This window comes from Ostrinia nubilalis, chromosome 4 (assembly GCF_963855985.1).
Source record: "Ostrinia nubilalis chromosome 4, ilOstNubi1.1, whole genome shotgun sequence".
Lineage (NCBI taxonomy): Eukaryota > Metazoa > Arthropoda > Insecta > Lepidoptera > Crambidae > Ostrinia > Ostrinia nubilalis.
Window position 1 is genome coordinate 1,058,596 of NC_087091.1, and position 14,255 is coordinate 1,072,850.

The following is a 14,255-nucleotide window of genomic DNA, read 5'->3' on the forward strand; positions in this document are numbered from 1 at the left end:
TAGTTAAAAAATGTATAAAATAATAGCGATATCCACTTGTCTTAATAATATATTTTGACAATTAGCAGAGTTAACGGACAAAAAACTAAGTGGCTAATTTACACATGTATAAGTCTACAATTTTAAGGTTAAAAAAAATATACACTTATAAAAATACAGTAGTTAGTCAAAGTAACTTATTTGCTAATGTTATTGACCTCAAAGGTTACACAAAATATTTTATCTAAATAGGAGTAGGTACTAGAGAATGTCAATCTTGCAACATACACTTACATATCCTTGGAGATGGAAATGTTTTTGAATTTTAAATCGATTAGGAATACATTAACTTTGTTGATATACTCAAATTGGTGATTACGTTTATTTTACCATCACCGATCAAAAGTGGTTTAATTTTTTGTATATTTTTAATTTTGTATATTTAAAATCTTATATTTTGTATAAGATTTAAATATAAGCATTCCGATATGTATTAAGGCAGACTAGATTTTTTACAATTTTTTTTACTGAAAGCGTTGCGTGCAAATCGGCGGGAAAACGTTAATATTTTATATTTCATCGTCACAATATGAAAAAAAAAACATAGTCTAAATAAATTACGTTATCTTCTTCCAGAGGCTGTCACTGCACATCGCTGTGCTGGTACTGGCAGTGTACCACAGCTGCCAGGCCGCGCGCCCCGCCCGGGCCATAGCAAGCTACTCAAACCAAAACTACGCGATTCTCGGAGACCCCATCCGACCCGACCTAGACGAAGATGGATACTTCTACCCGGCGCCCTCAATACCCTTTAAAGAGCAGTACATCCCGCCTCCGAGGTAAGCATATTAAAAACAATATCTTATTCAACACGCTTTGATCATCAATAAATTCGGGATAACGGATGATTCGACTCGTTAAATCATCTCATGGATAGCTTACAATAATGGTTGTTCAGAAGTTACATGGAAGATTAAAAATTTGATTCTTCCTTCCTTTTCCTACCAGACAGCCTCCTCCTCCTTTTATCCCCACCTTACCACCCCAAGCTCCTCCTTTTAGCATCAACGTAGAGCGCCCAAATTTGCCGTCAAACATAGTACCTATCCAAAATCAACCGAACCCTTACCAGCCGCCTTCTATCCCAACCTTACCACCCCAAGCTCCTCCTTTCAGCATTAACGTAGAGCGCCCAAATTTACCGAAAAACATAGTACCTATCCAAAGTCAACCGAACCCTTACCAACCGCCTTCTATCCCAACTTTACCACCCCAAGCTCCTCCTTTCAGCATTAACGTAGAGCGCCCAAATTTACCGAAAAACATAGTACCTATCCAAAGTCAACCGAACCCTTACCAACCGCCTTCTATCCCAACTTTACCACCCCAAGCTCCTCCTTTCAGCATCAACGTAGAGCGCCCAAATTTACCGAAAAACATAGTACCTATCCAAAATCAACCGAACCCTTACCAGCCGCCATCTATCCCAACCTTACCACCCCAAGCTCCTCCTTTCAGCATCAACGTAGAGCGCCCAAATTTACCGAAAAACATAGTACCTATCCAAAATCAACCGAACCCTTACCAGCCGCCTTCTATCCCTAGGTTACCACCCCAAGCTCCTCCTTTCAGCATTAACGTAGAGCGCCCAAATTTACCGAAAAACATAGTACCTATCCAAAATCAACCGAACCCTTACCAGCCGCCGTCTATCCCAACTTTACCACCCCAAGCTCCTCCTTTCAGCATCAACGTAGAGCGCCCAAATTTACCGAAAAACATAGTACCTTTCCAAAATCAACCGAACCCTTACCAGCCGCCTTCTATCCCAACCTTACCACCCCAAGCTCCTCCTTTCAGCATTAACGTAGAGCGCCCAAATTTGCCGAAAAACATAGTACCTTTCCAAAATCAACCGAACCCTTACCAGCCACCTTCTATCCCTACGTTACCACCCCAAGCTCCTTTCAGCATCAACGTAGAGCGCCCAAATTTACCGAAAAACATAGTACCTATCCAAAATCAACCGAACCCTTACCAGCCACCTTCTATCCCAACTTTACCACCTCCTTCCAGTACCAGTATCGTAGAGCGCCCAAGATTACCAATAAACATACCATCAATTCAACCTCCACCAAAACCTGTCCAGCCGCTTCCTCCTTCCATTCCAACTTTACCACCCCTTACCCCCCTTTCTCCAAAACAGCCCTATTCACCTGCTACCGAGGATGGCTACGTGTATGAACGCCCAAATAAACCGTTCACCATAACGACTAAACCACCGACGTCTCCACCTCTGATAAGGTATGGACCGACAAATCCTATTTTAACATGAACTGCTTCGTGCACGGTGGGCAAGGAATGAATTTCGGATTACGGATGATTAAACATTCAATTTTAATTATCAAATTTTGATTTCATGAATTGTTTCACAATAGGGGTGGGGTATTCGCAAAAAGTTTCAAGACTATTTTAGTACGGTGCACGGTGTAACGTTACAAGTAGATTTTTGGCTATTTGAATTCTTTACTGACATTTTAAACTATTAAAATTCTATTACAAAATTTATGTATGTTAAAGATATAAAGATTTCTATGATTAAATTATAGAAAAAAATATTTATTTACCTAACACTACTTTAACTCGATCCTGAAAGTTTGCGGGCTCCGTTAAATTACGAGGTCGGCATTCAATAGGCAGGTGTTCAACTTTTACTGTAGTTTTGATTGCGCAGTCTCCATTTATGACTTTGCTTCCTAACCGTTACCGGTACTTCGCACCACGTGCTTTAACCATTTCCACTTTAGCTTATTAAGCTGCTGACATTTCTGTGACTATAGGCAATTCAATTTAAGATTTTTCCAACGCTTCGTACTGTAAAAAAGTAGACCTTTATTGAATCTATATTGAAAACACTACTTTCTGCATTAATAAGATTTTTCGACGTAGTTATTGAAACATTTAGTTCTCTCTCTCTCTATGCTCTATACACATATTTTCCTAAGCACTTGTATGATTATGGGATTTATAGTCGTTTCCTATGGAATACCAAAACTCTTTATTTTCAATGCCTTCCAGATTAACATCGCTCGCTAAAAATAATACAATAACTCAAAATAATTGTTTTTTTTTTCTCAATTACAGGACTCCACCTCCGCCACCACCGCCACCTGTAATAAGATACTCTGAAACGCCGGGATACAGTTACCCACCCCCAAGCATTCCCTTCACATACCCCACGACGCCTCGGACGACACCACGACCCCCGCCAACCACCACTACAACTAGACGACCTCCTACAACTCCGCGACCTACGCCACCTCCGACAACTAGACCTCCAGTATATTCAACAATAAAAGATCTGTTCACACCGACCGGTTATACTTATACGACGCCTAAAATTCCATTCACGTATCCAACTCCACCACCTACCAGGGCAACACCACCACCTACCAGGTATACACCTCCACCTACCAGGGCTACACCTCCGCCTACCAGGGCTACACCTCCGCCTACCAGGGCTACACCACCGCCTACCAGGGCTACACCTCCGCCTACCAGGGCAACACCACCGCCTACCAGGTATACACCTCCACCTACCAGGTATACACCTCCGCCTACCAGGGCTACACCTCCACCTACCAGGGCTACATTCAGAACAACTGGATACAGTTACCCAACCCCAAGCATTCCTTTCACATACCCCACAACGCCTCGGACGACGCCACGACCCCCTCCAACCACCACTACAACCAGACGCCCCATTACAACTCCTCGGCCAACACCACCCCCGACAACTAGACCTCCAGTATATTCAACAATAAAAGATCTGTTCACACCGACCGGTTATACTTATACGACGCCTAAAATTCCATTCACGTATCCAACTCCACCACCTACCAGGGCAACACCACCACCTACCAGGTATACACCTCCACCTACCAGGGCTACACCTCCGCCTACCAGGGCTACACCTCCGCCTACCAGGTATACACCTCCGCCTACCAGGGCAACACCACCACCTACCAGGTATACACCTCCGCCTACCAGGGCTACACCTCCGCCCACCAGGTATACACCTCCGCCTACCAGGGCTACACCACCGCCTACCAGGGCTACATTCAGAACAACTGGATACAGTTACCCAACCCCAAGCATTCCTTTTACATACCCCACAACGCCTCGGACGACGCCACGACCCCCTCCAACCACCACTACAACTAGACGCCCCATTACAACTCCTCGGCCAACACCACCCCCAACAACTAGACCTCCAGTTTATACAACAATAAGAAATCAGTTCAGAACGACGGGTTACACTTATCCGACGCCTATAATTCCATTTACGTATCCAACTCCACCACCAACGAGACGCACTCCACCACCTACACCTCCCCCTCCTAGAACCCCACCTCCAACAAGACCTCCTCCTCCTAGGACCCCGCCACCAACTTATTTACCTCCCTCTACAACCAGGAGGACTCCACCTCCACCACCTCCACCCACTAGACCACCGACATTCAAAACCCCAGCTACATACCTACCCCCACCGCCACCAACAAGACCTCCCCCTCCTAGAACTCCACCCCCAACTTATTTACCTCCCTCTACAACAAGGAGAACTCCACCTCCTCCACCTCCTCCACCACCCCCCACTAGACCACCGACATTCAGAACCCCAGCTACATACCTACCTCCGCCACCACCAACAAGACCTCCCCCTCCTAGAACCCCGCCACCAACTTATTTACCTCCCACTACAACCAAAAGGACTCCACCACCTCCACCTCCTACACCACCCCACACTAGGCCACCAACATTCAGAACCCCAGCTACATATCTACCTCCGCCACCACCAACAAGGCCTCCCCCTCCAAGGACCCCGCCACCAACTTATTTACCTCCCACTACAACCAGAAGAACCCCACCTCCTCCGCCTCCCCCTACTAGGCCACCAACATTCAGAACCCCAGCCACATACCTACCTCCGCCACCACCAACAAGACCTCCCCCTCCTAGAACCCCACCCCCAACTTACTTACCTCCCACTACAACCAGGAGGACTCCACCTCCTCCACCTCCCCCTACGAGGCCACCGACATTTAGAACACCAGCTACATATCTACCCCCACCTCCACCAACGAAACCCCCAGTATACATCCCGCCTCCAACAACTAGACCCCCTGTATATATCCCACCCCCAACAACTAGACCCCCTGTATACATCCCACCCCCAACAACAAGACCCCCAGTGTACATCCCACCTCCAACGACTAGACCACCGTTCGTCGAAAAAGAGGGATATTTCTACGATCGACCACTCGTACCTTTTGTCTTTTAACCTATCTAGGTTATATAATAAATGAACTATATTAATAAGCTGCCATAATTATGATACCAAACTGAGCGCTCTAAGTAGCAAGATTTGTTTGATGTTAAGGTTACTTACCAACTATGTGTGTATGCATAATTTAGGTAATGAGTTACCTTGGTTCTAGTGATTCTGTATATATTTTAAAAAATAAAAAATTTACAGTATAAAATACTCAAAAAAAAATGTAAAACGACACTGCCTTCGACTAATCATGATTTAAGGTTTTAAGAATATTTTTAATAAATTGTTAAAAATTAATCGTTCTGTTTGATTTTACCTTAGTGTGAAACTACATAGATCTTCCTACACCTATCATTATCATTAAAAGATGTTTGTCGCAGCATGAAAAATTCAAGAAACTTACTAATTACTACCAATATTTTGAACGCGACAGTGATTGTGGATGTATGCGTGTTTGTTACTCTTTAACGCAAAAACTATAGAAATTATTTTGATAAAACTGTACAGTATGTATTATAAGAATAGCTTAAAGGCCATAATTTAACGACACCCGGGATGTGACAAACTGAATTTCACGCAGGCGAAGGCGTCGGCAAAGCTAGTAAGTAAAATATAAATTTAAAAGGTTGTGAGGATGGACGGATGTTTGTTACTCTTTCACGCTTAAGCCACTGAACTAATTTAGATGAAATTTTGAATTAGATATATTTTGACAGCCAGAGAAAAACAAGTAGTTTTGGAAAGGGGACACGCCCGAGAAAAAACTTTGAAAATGAAAATGATAAGTACATTCAATTTTAAAAAGAACTCAATAATAATAGCTTTTGCCATCAAAGGTTATAATGGGCATGGGAATTATCTTTTGACAAAGTAATAAAAAGTAGGTAAGTAAAGAGCATTCGAGTGCCAAGTTACGTCGTATGGTAGTTTCACGCTTGAGGGCCAGTCTAACGTGCGTTACTTTCCACGTGTTAATTATGCCAAAACGGTGATTTGGTTAACTTGCCGACAAAGAAACTAAGTAGGTATGCACAAAAGAATAACAATGGCCATTCGTAGAGTTGTATAGCATTTTTATTTAAGTAAATTTAATTTAACTAACTGAACATGAACAGTAGTAGAGATACTACATAAACACAAATCATAACTTAAGGCTATTCAGTTAACATAAACTGAACATTCACGGAAAGTAAAACTGGTCAGTCGAACTGAAATACGTCCAAAACTGACCTACAAAAAGACATAAACTGAACATTCACGGAAAGTAAAACTGGTCAGTCGAACTGAAATACGTCCAAAACTGACCTACAAAAAGACATAAACTGAACATTCACGGAAAGTAAAACTGGTCAGTCGAACTGAAATACGTCCAAAACTGACCTACAAAAAATTATCATTATTTCAGCCATAGGACGTCCACGGCTGAACATAGATCATCCTAATGATTTCCATAATGACACTGACGTGAAAGTACAAGTCGACGACTTGATATTCTGAAAAAAAGCCGCCAACACCAAACCGCCGTGCCACGGGCCGTGCTGTCAGCGATGGTGTGTAAAGTCCTTAAGATTTCACTCATGGTCAGTTTTTGGAGGTTCCATGTCGGTTAAACTGTAATTCAGTGTGGTTTAACTGACCGTGCTATAAACATGGAAGTTTTTCTCGAAACCACAACACAATAATACCCACATGCGTTTCGTTTATCATAATTCTCGCTTTCTTTGCAGTAGGAAGACCGCGCGCATTCCTGCGGTGTTATTAATCAAGTGGGTAATAAATAGGCGACCGTCGTCACGCTCCGGCCGATGCGCGTAGGGTTGGTGGTCAAATCAATAACTGGAACTTATTAGTAAGACTAGGACACAACAACCGTTTCTATCTACACTAATCTTCTAAAATATATAACTCAAAGGTCACTCTGACTGACTGACTGACATAGTGATCTATCAACGCACAGCCCAAACCACTGGACGGATCGAGCTGAAATTTTTCATGTAGGTAGATGTTACGACGTAGGCATACGTTAAGAAAGGATTTTACGAAACTCCACCCTTAAGGGGTAAACGGGACGTACGAAGTCGCGGGCGGCCGCTAATAATACTCGTATTATAAAGAGGAGATTTGATTGTTTGTTTGAAGTGAATAGGCTCCGTAACGACTAGTGCACCGATTTCAAAATTTCTTTCACTATACAGGATGCCTGGAACTAGACCCGCCCACATAGAGAAAGTCGTTTGCGAATTATTGGGCCTCACTTTACCCTAAACAGTAGTATTTTGGAAGATATGTATTTTTTTATACTTTATTGAGATTCACATCACTCGTAATAATAATTAACCGAAGTTCGCCGAGGCATCTATAGTTGTCCTTCACTAACCGTCCCAACTATGATATTAACAGGAGGCGCTATTATCATCATGACTAGACACTAGTTCCGATTTATGCCACCTTGGAGATCACTGAAGGGTTAACATTACAGGGCAAGCGTTGTTGTTAGCGTGATTGCGAACAAATTGGAAGACAAAAATAAAGAGGTAAAGTATCGTAAGTTGAAACAGAAACACATTGTAGAGTTACCTAGAATTACCTATGTAATGAAAATATAAATGGTGACAACCATACCTCATTGAATTGAAATCGAATGATAACAATCATCGGCTTCGTTTTTTTAAGTTTAAGCAATTGTTGTCAAGTGTAAAGTAATTTATGACTCGTTACCTTGAAAATCACGGTTTTTGTAAAAAAAAAAACAATCATTGTCAGTCATTGAGTAAGAACAAACGTAATATACCTCTTCCTAAACGCTAAATACACCCTAAATACTCGTTTTATAGGAGACTTGGCCAATGATTCTTAGCAGGTGCAAGCTGTCAACAATATAATTACGAGTGTATAATGAATAGGTACTCGTACATACGTAGCTACTATTTAAACCCAAAAATTGTGAGAATACTTGTAGACATTCACACAAAAGACTAAATAGTATAATCGTCATACTATGAGTTAGTAAGTGAGCTCATCATTATCATCATCATCATCATCTCAGCCATAGGACGTCCACTGCTGAACATAGGCCTCCCCCAATGCTTTCCATGTTACCCGGTTGGTAGCGGCCTGCGTCCAGCGCTTTCCTGCTACCTTTATGATGTCGTCGGTCCACCTTGTGGTAAGTAAGTGAGCTACAGCTATACGAGTATTATCGGTTAAAGTGGTTACAGCCTACAACTTCGACATGCTAAGAACCTTAAGAAATAAGTCTGAAGAAGCGATTAGCAATAGAGTCACGCATTTGAGAAAGTAAACATTTTAAGAGTCATTGTCATCAACATTGTTTTTCAGTCTATTTACTGCATTTCAATGCAGATAATTATAATCATTCTACCCGCCTCAATTCTCTTAATTACGTTAACTTTCACGCTACATATTTATTAACGTAAATACGGGAATTACCGCGATCTAGCTTCTTTCTTAGAACAAATTAACATAGAGTGTGTAATAGTGAACAGAAGACTCGGCTTAATAATAAGATATTGGTGCTTACTTACCAAACAAATTATATGGCTATCTACATAAATAGCATAGTGATACTATTATACAGGGTGTTCGGCAGAAGGTTTAACAAAGATCGTGGGTGTATAGGTAAGGTAAAAAGGTAATTTTGAGAATACGAATTAAAACTACAGGTACATCATTATACGTCACCTAAAAGTCCCTTATCATGCAGTCCCGGTAATATGCGCAGTCTTTTAGGGAACACAAACGCGTCTACTCGTATTTAAATATTACAAAACAAGGTATAGGAATATAAATGTTACTGTAAAAGCTCGAATTGCAGTAAATCCTAAGATATTCCAGTAAAACCTAAGATTTACCAATTCCTAATGGTAAATGTCCCAAAAGGTATGTGATTCGAACTCTTACCACCATTTCGTTGGTAAATCTTAGGATTTACATTAATGGCACGGTAAATGTTGAAAAACAAAACATGTCAGCCGTTTAGAAGATGTAAAAACTGCAAATAACATTAAAAAGAAGGAAGCTGTTCATACAGGCGTATAAAATGCTATGATATTTTGACTATAGGCGGCGAAGAAAAGCTAATTGATATGATAGAGATTGAGATATTCAGAGATACCTATACGTTATGTATTTTTAGGGTTCCGTAGCCAAATGGCAAAAAACGGAACCTTTATAGATTCGTCATGTCATTGTCTGTCTGTCCGTCTGTCCGTCAGTATGTCACAGCCATTTTTTTCCGAAACTATAAGAGCTATACTGTTGAAACTTGGTAGGTAGATGTATTCTGTGAACCGCATTAAGATTTTTATGCAAAAATAAAAAAATAAAAAAAATATTGGGGGCTCCCCATACTTAGAACTGAAACTCAAAAATTATTTTTCATCAAACACATACGTGGGGCGTATCTCCATAGATACGCCCCACGTATGTGTTTTATTATCAAAAAAAATATTTTAGAAACCTCGATATCATTTTTGAAGACCTATCCATATAGGTCTTCAAAAATGATATCGAGGTTTCTAAAATATTTTTTTTTCTAAACCGAACAGTTTGCGTGACAGACGCTTCCAAAGTGGAAAAAAATTGGTACCCCCCTCCACATCCAAAATAAGAAAATGAAAAATCTAAAAAAAACATTTGATGTACATTACTATAAAAACTACCAACGAAAATTGTTTTGAACGAGATCTAGTAAGTAGTTTTTTTTAATACCTCGTAAATCGTAAACCGCTTATTACCGCGTAATCTTTCATACAAATAACTTAAATAAAAAAATAATAATTTCATAAATCAATGGTACGGAACCCTTTGTGCGTGAGTCCGACACGCACTTGGCCGGTTTTTCAAAATAATTTAAAGAAGTTAGAAAGAAAGGAAGAAATATAATTCATTGAACACAGTAAGCACAAATTATAAACAATAACAACACAAAACGAATATAAGAAGTTGGTATTAGTTTGTACTTATTACTATCAAATCAAATCAAATCATATGATACCTTCATAATACTATGTACCTGTTTTGTCTAATAATTGATTAAAGTAAGTAATTAATAATTACTCATTGTTTTATTCCTAAAACCAACATCTACCAGCTGACGGAGGTAAAACCTAGCATATACTGAATTCGAATGGTAAAAGCTCGAAAAAATCGTCGTATTTTCAGAAATACTTACATTTACCAATTGATGTCGGTAAATCCTAAGACTTCCACTTAAATCTTAAGATTAACCATAGTTCGAGCTTTTACAGTAACATAAACACTCTTTAATACATAATATGTACATAATACATACTAGGTATACTACAAATATTATTTTGTGTGCACGTAGCACGTAAAACTCAGGAAGGAAAAGTTTCTGGAATCGAGGCCATACACCGGCAAGTACAACGGGAGACATCCGCCGACAAGGTGAACGGGTGAAAAGGTAAAGCTTGCAAAAGGGCGCTAGGTGCAGGAAGACTGCTTCCAGCAGGCGAATCTGGAAATCATTGGGTTCAAATCATCATGTTCAGAAGTGGACGTCCTATGAAATGATGAAGATACAAATTATTACGAAGAACGGTCACGACAGAAACGAGACATACCTCAGTTTTTTTGTCATGTCTTAATTAGTTAAATTATATATTTTTTTATATTCGAAATCTATGTATAACACCAAAATATTAAATCCGGCTGTATCTCCAGGTCACCTAGATACATTCCATAGCAGCTGTAATAGACATTTAGGTACATACATTTACCAATTTTGGTGATAAATAGGCATTTTGTATTAGTTTTTGTATAACGCCTGAACAAAAACAAAGGGTAATATTTTGGTGTTATACATAGATTTCGAATATAAAAAATATATAATTTAACTAATTAAGACATGACAAAAAAACTGAGGTATGTCTCGTTTCTGTCGGGCCTGGGTCACAGATGACCGTTCTTCTTTGACGTAGGTTCAATATCTGATTCGTATGTTGAAACCAAATATAAATAAAATACTAGTGATGAAACTCTTTCAAAGTGTTTATGGTTGTATTTATAACTTTTATGTTTTCCTAATAAATAAAATAAAATACAAATTACAGTACTAACACTATAAATTACAATAAAATAAAACAAAGCTGTTAAAAAAGCGGTAAGTTTTTGTGATTAATCTGTTCATTTTAAATTCATTCTCTTATCGAGTGAGATAATTAATAGATGATCGACCGACTACATAATAAATCTTTCCGTTGATGAATTATGTGAAAGTGAATTATGTGTTTCACTGGACTGTGATAAAAGAACACTACTAATTATATGCACTAACTCAGCAACTTTTATACAAAAGAATATGTTACGATATTTCAATATGCGCACAGTAAAAAATAATTGAGTTTGCCGTAATGTTTATTATTCAATTGATATTAGTAAAATAATTATGAAATGATATAACTAAAAAAGGTACACTAGAAACAGAAAAATAATGACTTTCTATGAGAGTCAATAAGTACAATAATACAACATTACATGTATTTTTAATAATAATAATAAGGCAAGTGGTTTCGGATACAGATTCTCGTCCTCATCACTCCAATATTTTCCGACGGCAGATATAGAACCGGTCGCGGCCACCTCCTACGGATTTTCATGTCATTAAAGTATCTTAAACGTCACCCACAAGGTGGACCGACGACCTGATAAATGTAGCAGGAAGGCGCTTGATGCAAAATTAACCTACCAACCGTGCGATGTGGAGGCCTATGTTCAGCAGTGGACGTCCTGTAGCTGAAATGATGATGATGAAACGTCATAACGTAAGAAATACAAAGTGAACAATTAGCAGCCGTAAAGATAAATCATTTTTACAGCGCACATAGACAGCAGATTATTTATGATCTACAATTAAAAATTACCACAAAAGTTTTATTACCACTAGCAAGTTTCAGTTATGTATTTAGTATCATTCTTATACAATGTAAAGTCTGCAAATATTCCGATAATGTTATATTGTGTTGTATAAATCGCATAGACTAAGAGCTAGTGAACGCCAGACCTACGTTATTTTATAAAGGCTGAAAGTTTGTCAGCGCATGCTCCCAACATAGCTAAGAACCATGGCCAAACATGAAGTTTGGGTCGTGGTGGCTTTGGCAGACAGACGGTACCAAAGGTGTGTAAAATACCAACTTAATTACGTCAAAGTATAAAGGCTGATTTTTTTATATTTCCTTCAAAATGTTATTAGAAATGACATCATTCATTGACAGACACCTACCATGGTGGAAGCCCTTAGCCAGACACCTTAAAGTTCATGAAAATGTAGTCCTACTTACGTCATACTATAAAAGCTGATATTTACATAAAATATTTGAACCATCATTTGATGAAATTTCCTCATCAGCCAGACACTTCTGATGGTTCCTTCGCCTTGCCAGACAGCTTTTAGGGCGGCTGAAAGTGCGAACGCGAGGCACTATAAATATTGTATTTTGTACTTTTTCTTAAGTTACTCAAGTATTTGAGTCTGTAAATCATCATATGTTGATGAGCTGATGATGGAAGGTAAGTACAACTCCTTAAGGCTTAGGTAGGTAATCCCTAATTTAAAAGTGATTACCTCTGAAAGTTGCCTAGAGTAAAGTTCTTAGCAACATTAGCATTACCTATGTTAATGCTAATGTTGCTAAGAACTTTACTCTAGGCGTTTAGCAACTATTTCGAAGAGAAAATTTGTGGCACCATATTTTCCGTGTATATAAATTCTAGTGAGGATTTGGGGGTCCTAATTCAATATAGAATTGTTATAGAATTATTTGATACTATAAATTTGATTATACTATGCATAGTAATAGATATATCGTGATGGTTCGCTGGAAGGATACTCTGCAGCGCAACCACTTTCAATAACAAAATACGGCGAAACCTGAGACATCGTTTTTTTTTAAATAGGACTATAATTTTATAGAAATTTCATAGATTATTTTAGAAACTTACACTAGTTAAATCAAAAGTAGTTCTGCCGGGGAGCATGACGTGAGTTATCCTACAACTCCTAAGCGTTAAGGAGTTGTACCTTCCATCAACATGGGATGATGACTAGCCGATGCAAACACCCAAATAACTTTAGAAACTATACTTATTTATACTGCTTAAAGAATTGTCCTCCAACTCCTAAGCCTTAAGGAGTTGTACTTACCTTCCATCGTCAGCTCATCAACATGAGACGATGATTTACAGACTCAAATACTTGAGTAACTTAAGAAAAAGTACAATAAACAATATTTATAGTGCCTCGCGTTCGCACTTTCAGCCACCCTAAAAGCTGTCTGGCAAGGCGAAGGAACCATCAGAAGTGTCTGGCTGATGAGGAAACTTCATCAAATGATAGTTCAAATATTTTATGTAAATATCAGCTTTTATAGTATGACGTAAGTAGAACTACATTTTCATGAACTTTAAGGTGTCTGGCTAAGGGCTGCCACCATGGTAGGTGTCTGTCAATGAATGACGTCATTTCTAATAACATTTTGAAGGAAATATCAAAAAATCAGCCTTTATACTTTGACGTAATTAAGTTGGTATTTTACACACCTTTAGCACCGTCTGTCTGCCAAAGCCACCACAGCCCAAACTTCATGTTTGGCCATGGTTCTTAGCTATGTTGGGAGCATGCGCTGACAAACTTTCAGCCTTTATAAAATAACGTAGGTCTGGCGTTCACTAGCTCTTAGTCTAGCACATTATATACGTTTCTCCTGTCAATATGTATATGCGGTTCTCGCCTCAGTACGGTCCAGTGCCCTGCGCTAGCGCTCTATGAGGACTAGGGATGGGCGTGTGATATTAAACATCGATAAAAATAGTTCATTCTTGGAAGATACCATTTTGCTGTTTATTTGCAGTGGTATCATCATCATCATCATCATCATCAACAGCCCTTTACAGTCCA

At 39.2% G+C, this 14,255-nt stretch overlaps 1 protein-coding gene across 2 annotated transcripts in view; it reads left to right on the forward strand.

The window, feature by feature from the left end:
• The window catches only part of LOC135088454 (uncharacterized), a 41,464-nt gene extending 36,143 nt beyond the window's left edge, over positions 1-5,321 (forward strand). Inside the window, exons 2-4 of one of the 2 annotated variants that reach the window (XM_063983266.1) lie at positions 616-818; positions 988-2,283; positions 3,124-5,321. In XM_063983266.1, the coding sequence (XP_063839336.1) occupies positions 616-818; positions 988-2,283; positions 3,124-5,320 (3,696 nt within the window). In that variant the 3' untranslated portion in view covers position 5,321. The remainder of the gene's footprint in view (positions 1-615; positions 819-987; positions 2,284-3,123) is intronic. The other variant, XM_063983267.1, reaches the window with a different exon arrangement.
• The last annotated feature ends 8,934 nt before the right edge of the window (positions 5,322-14,255 follow it).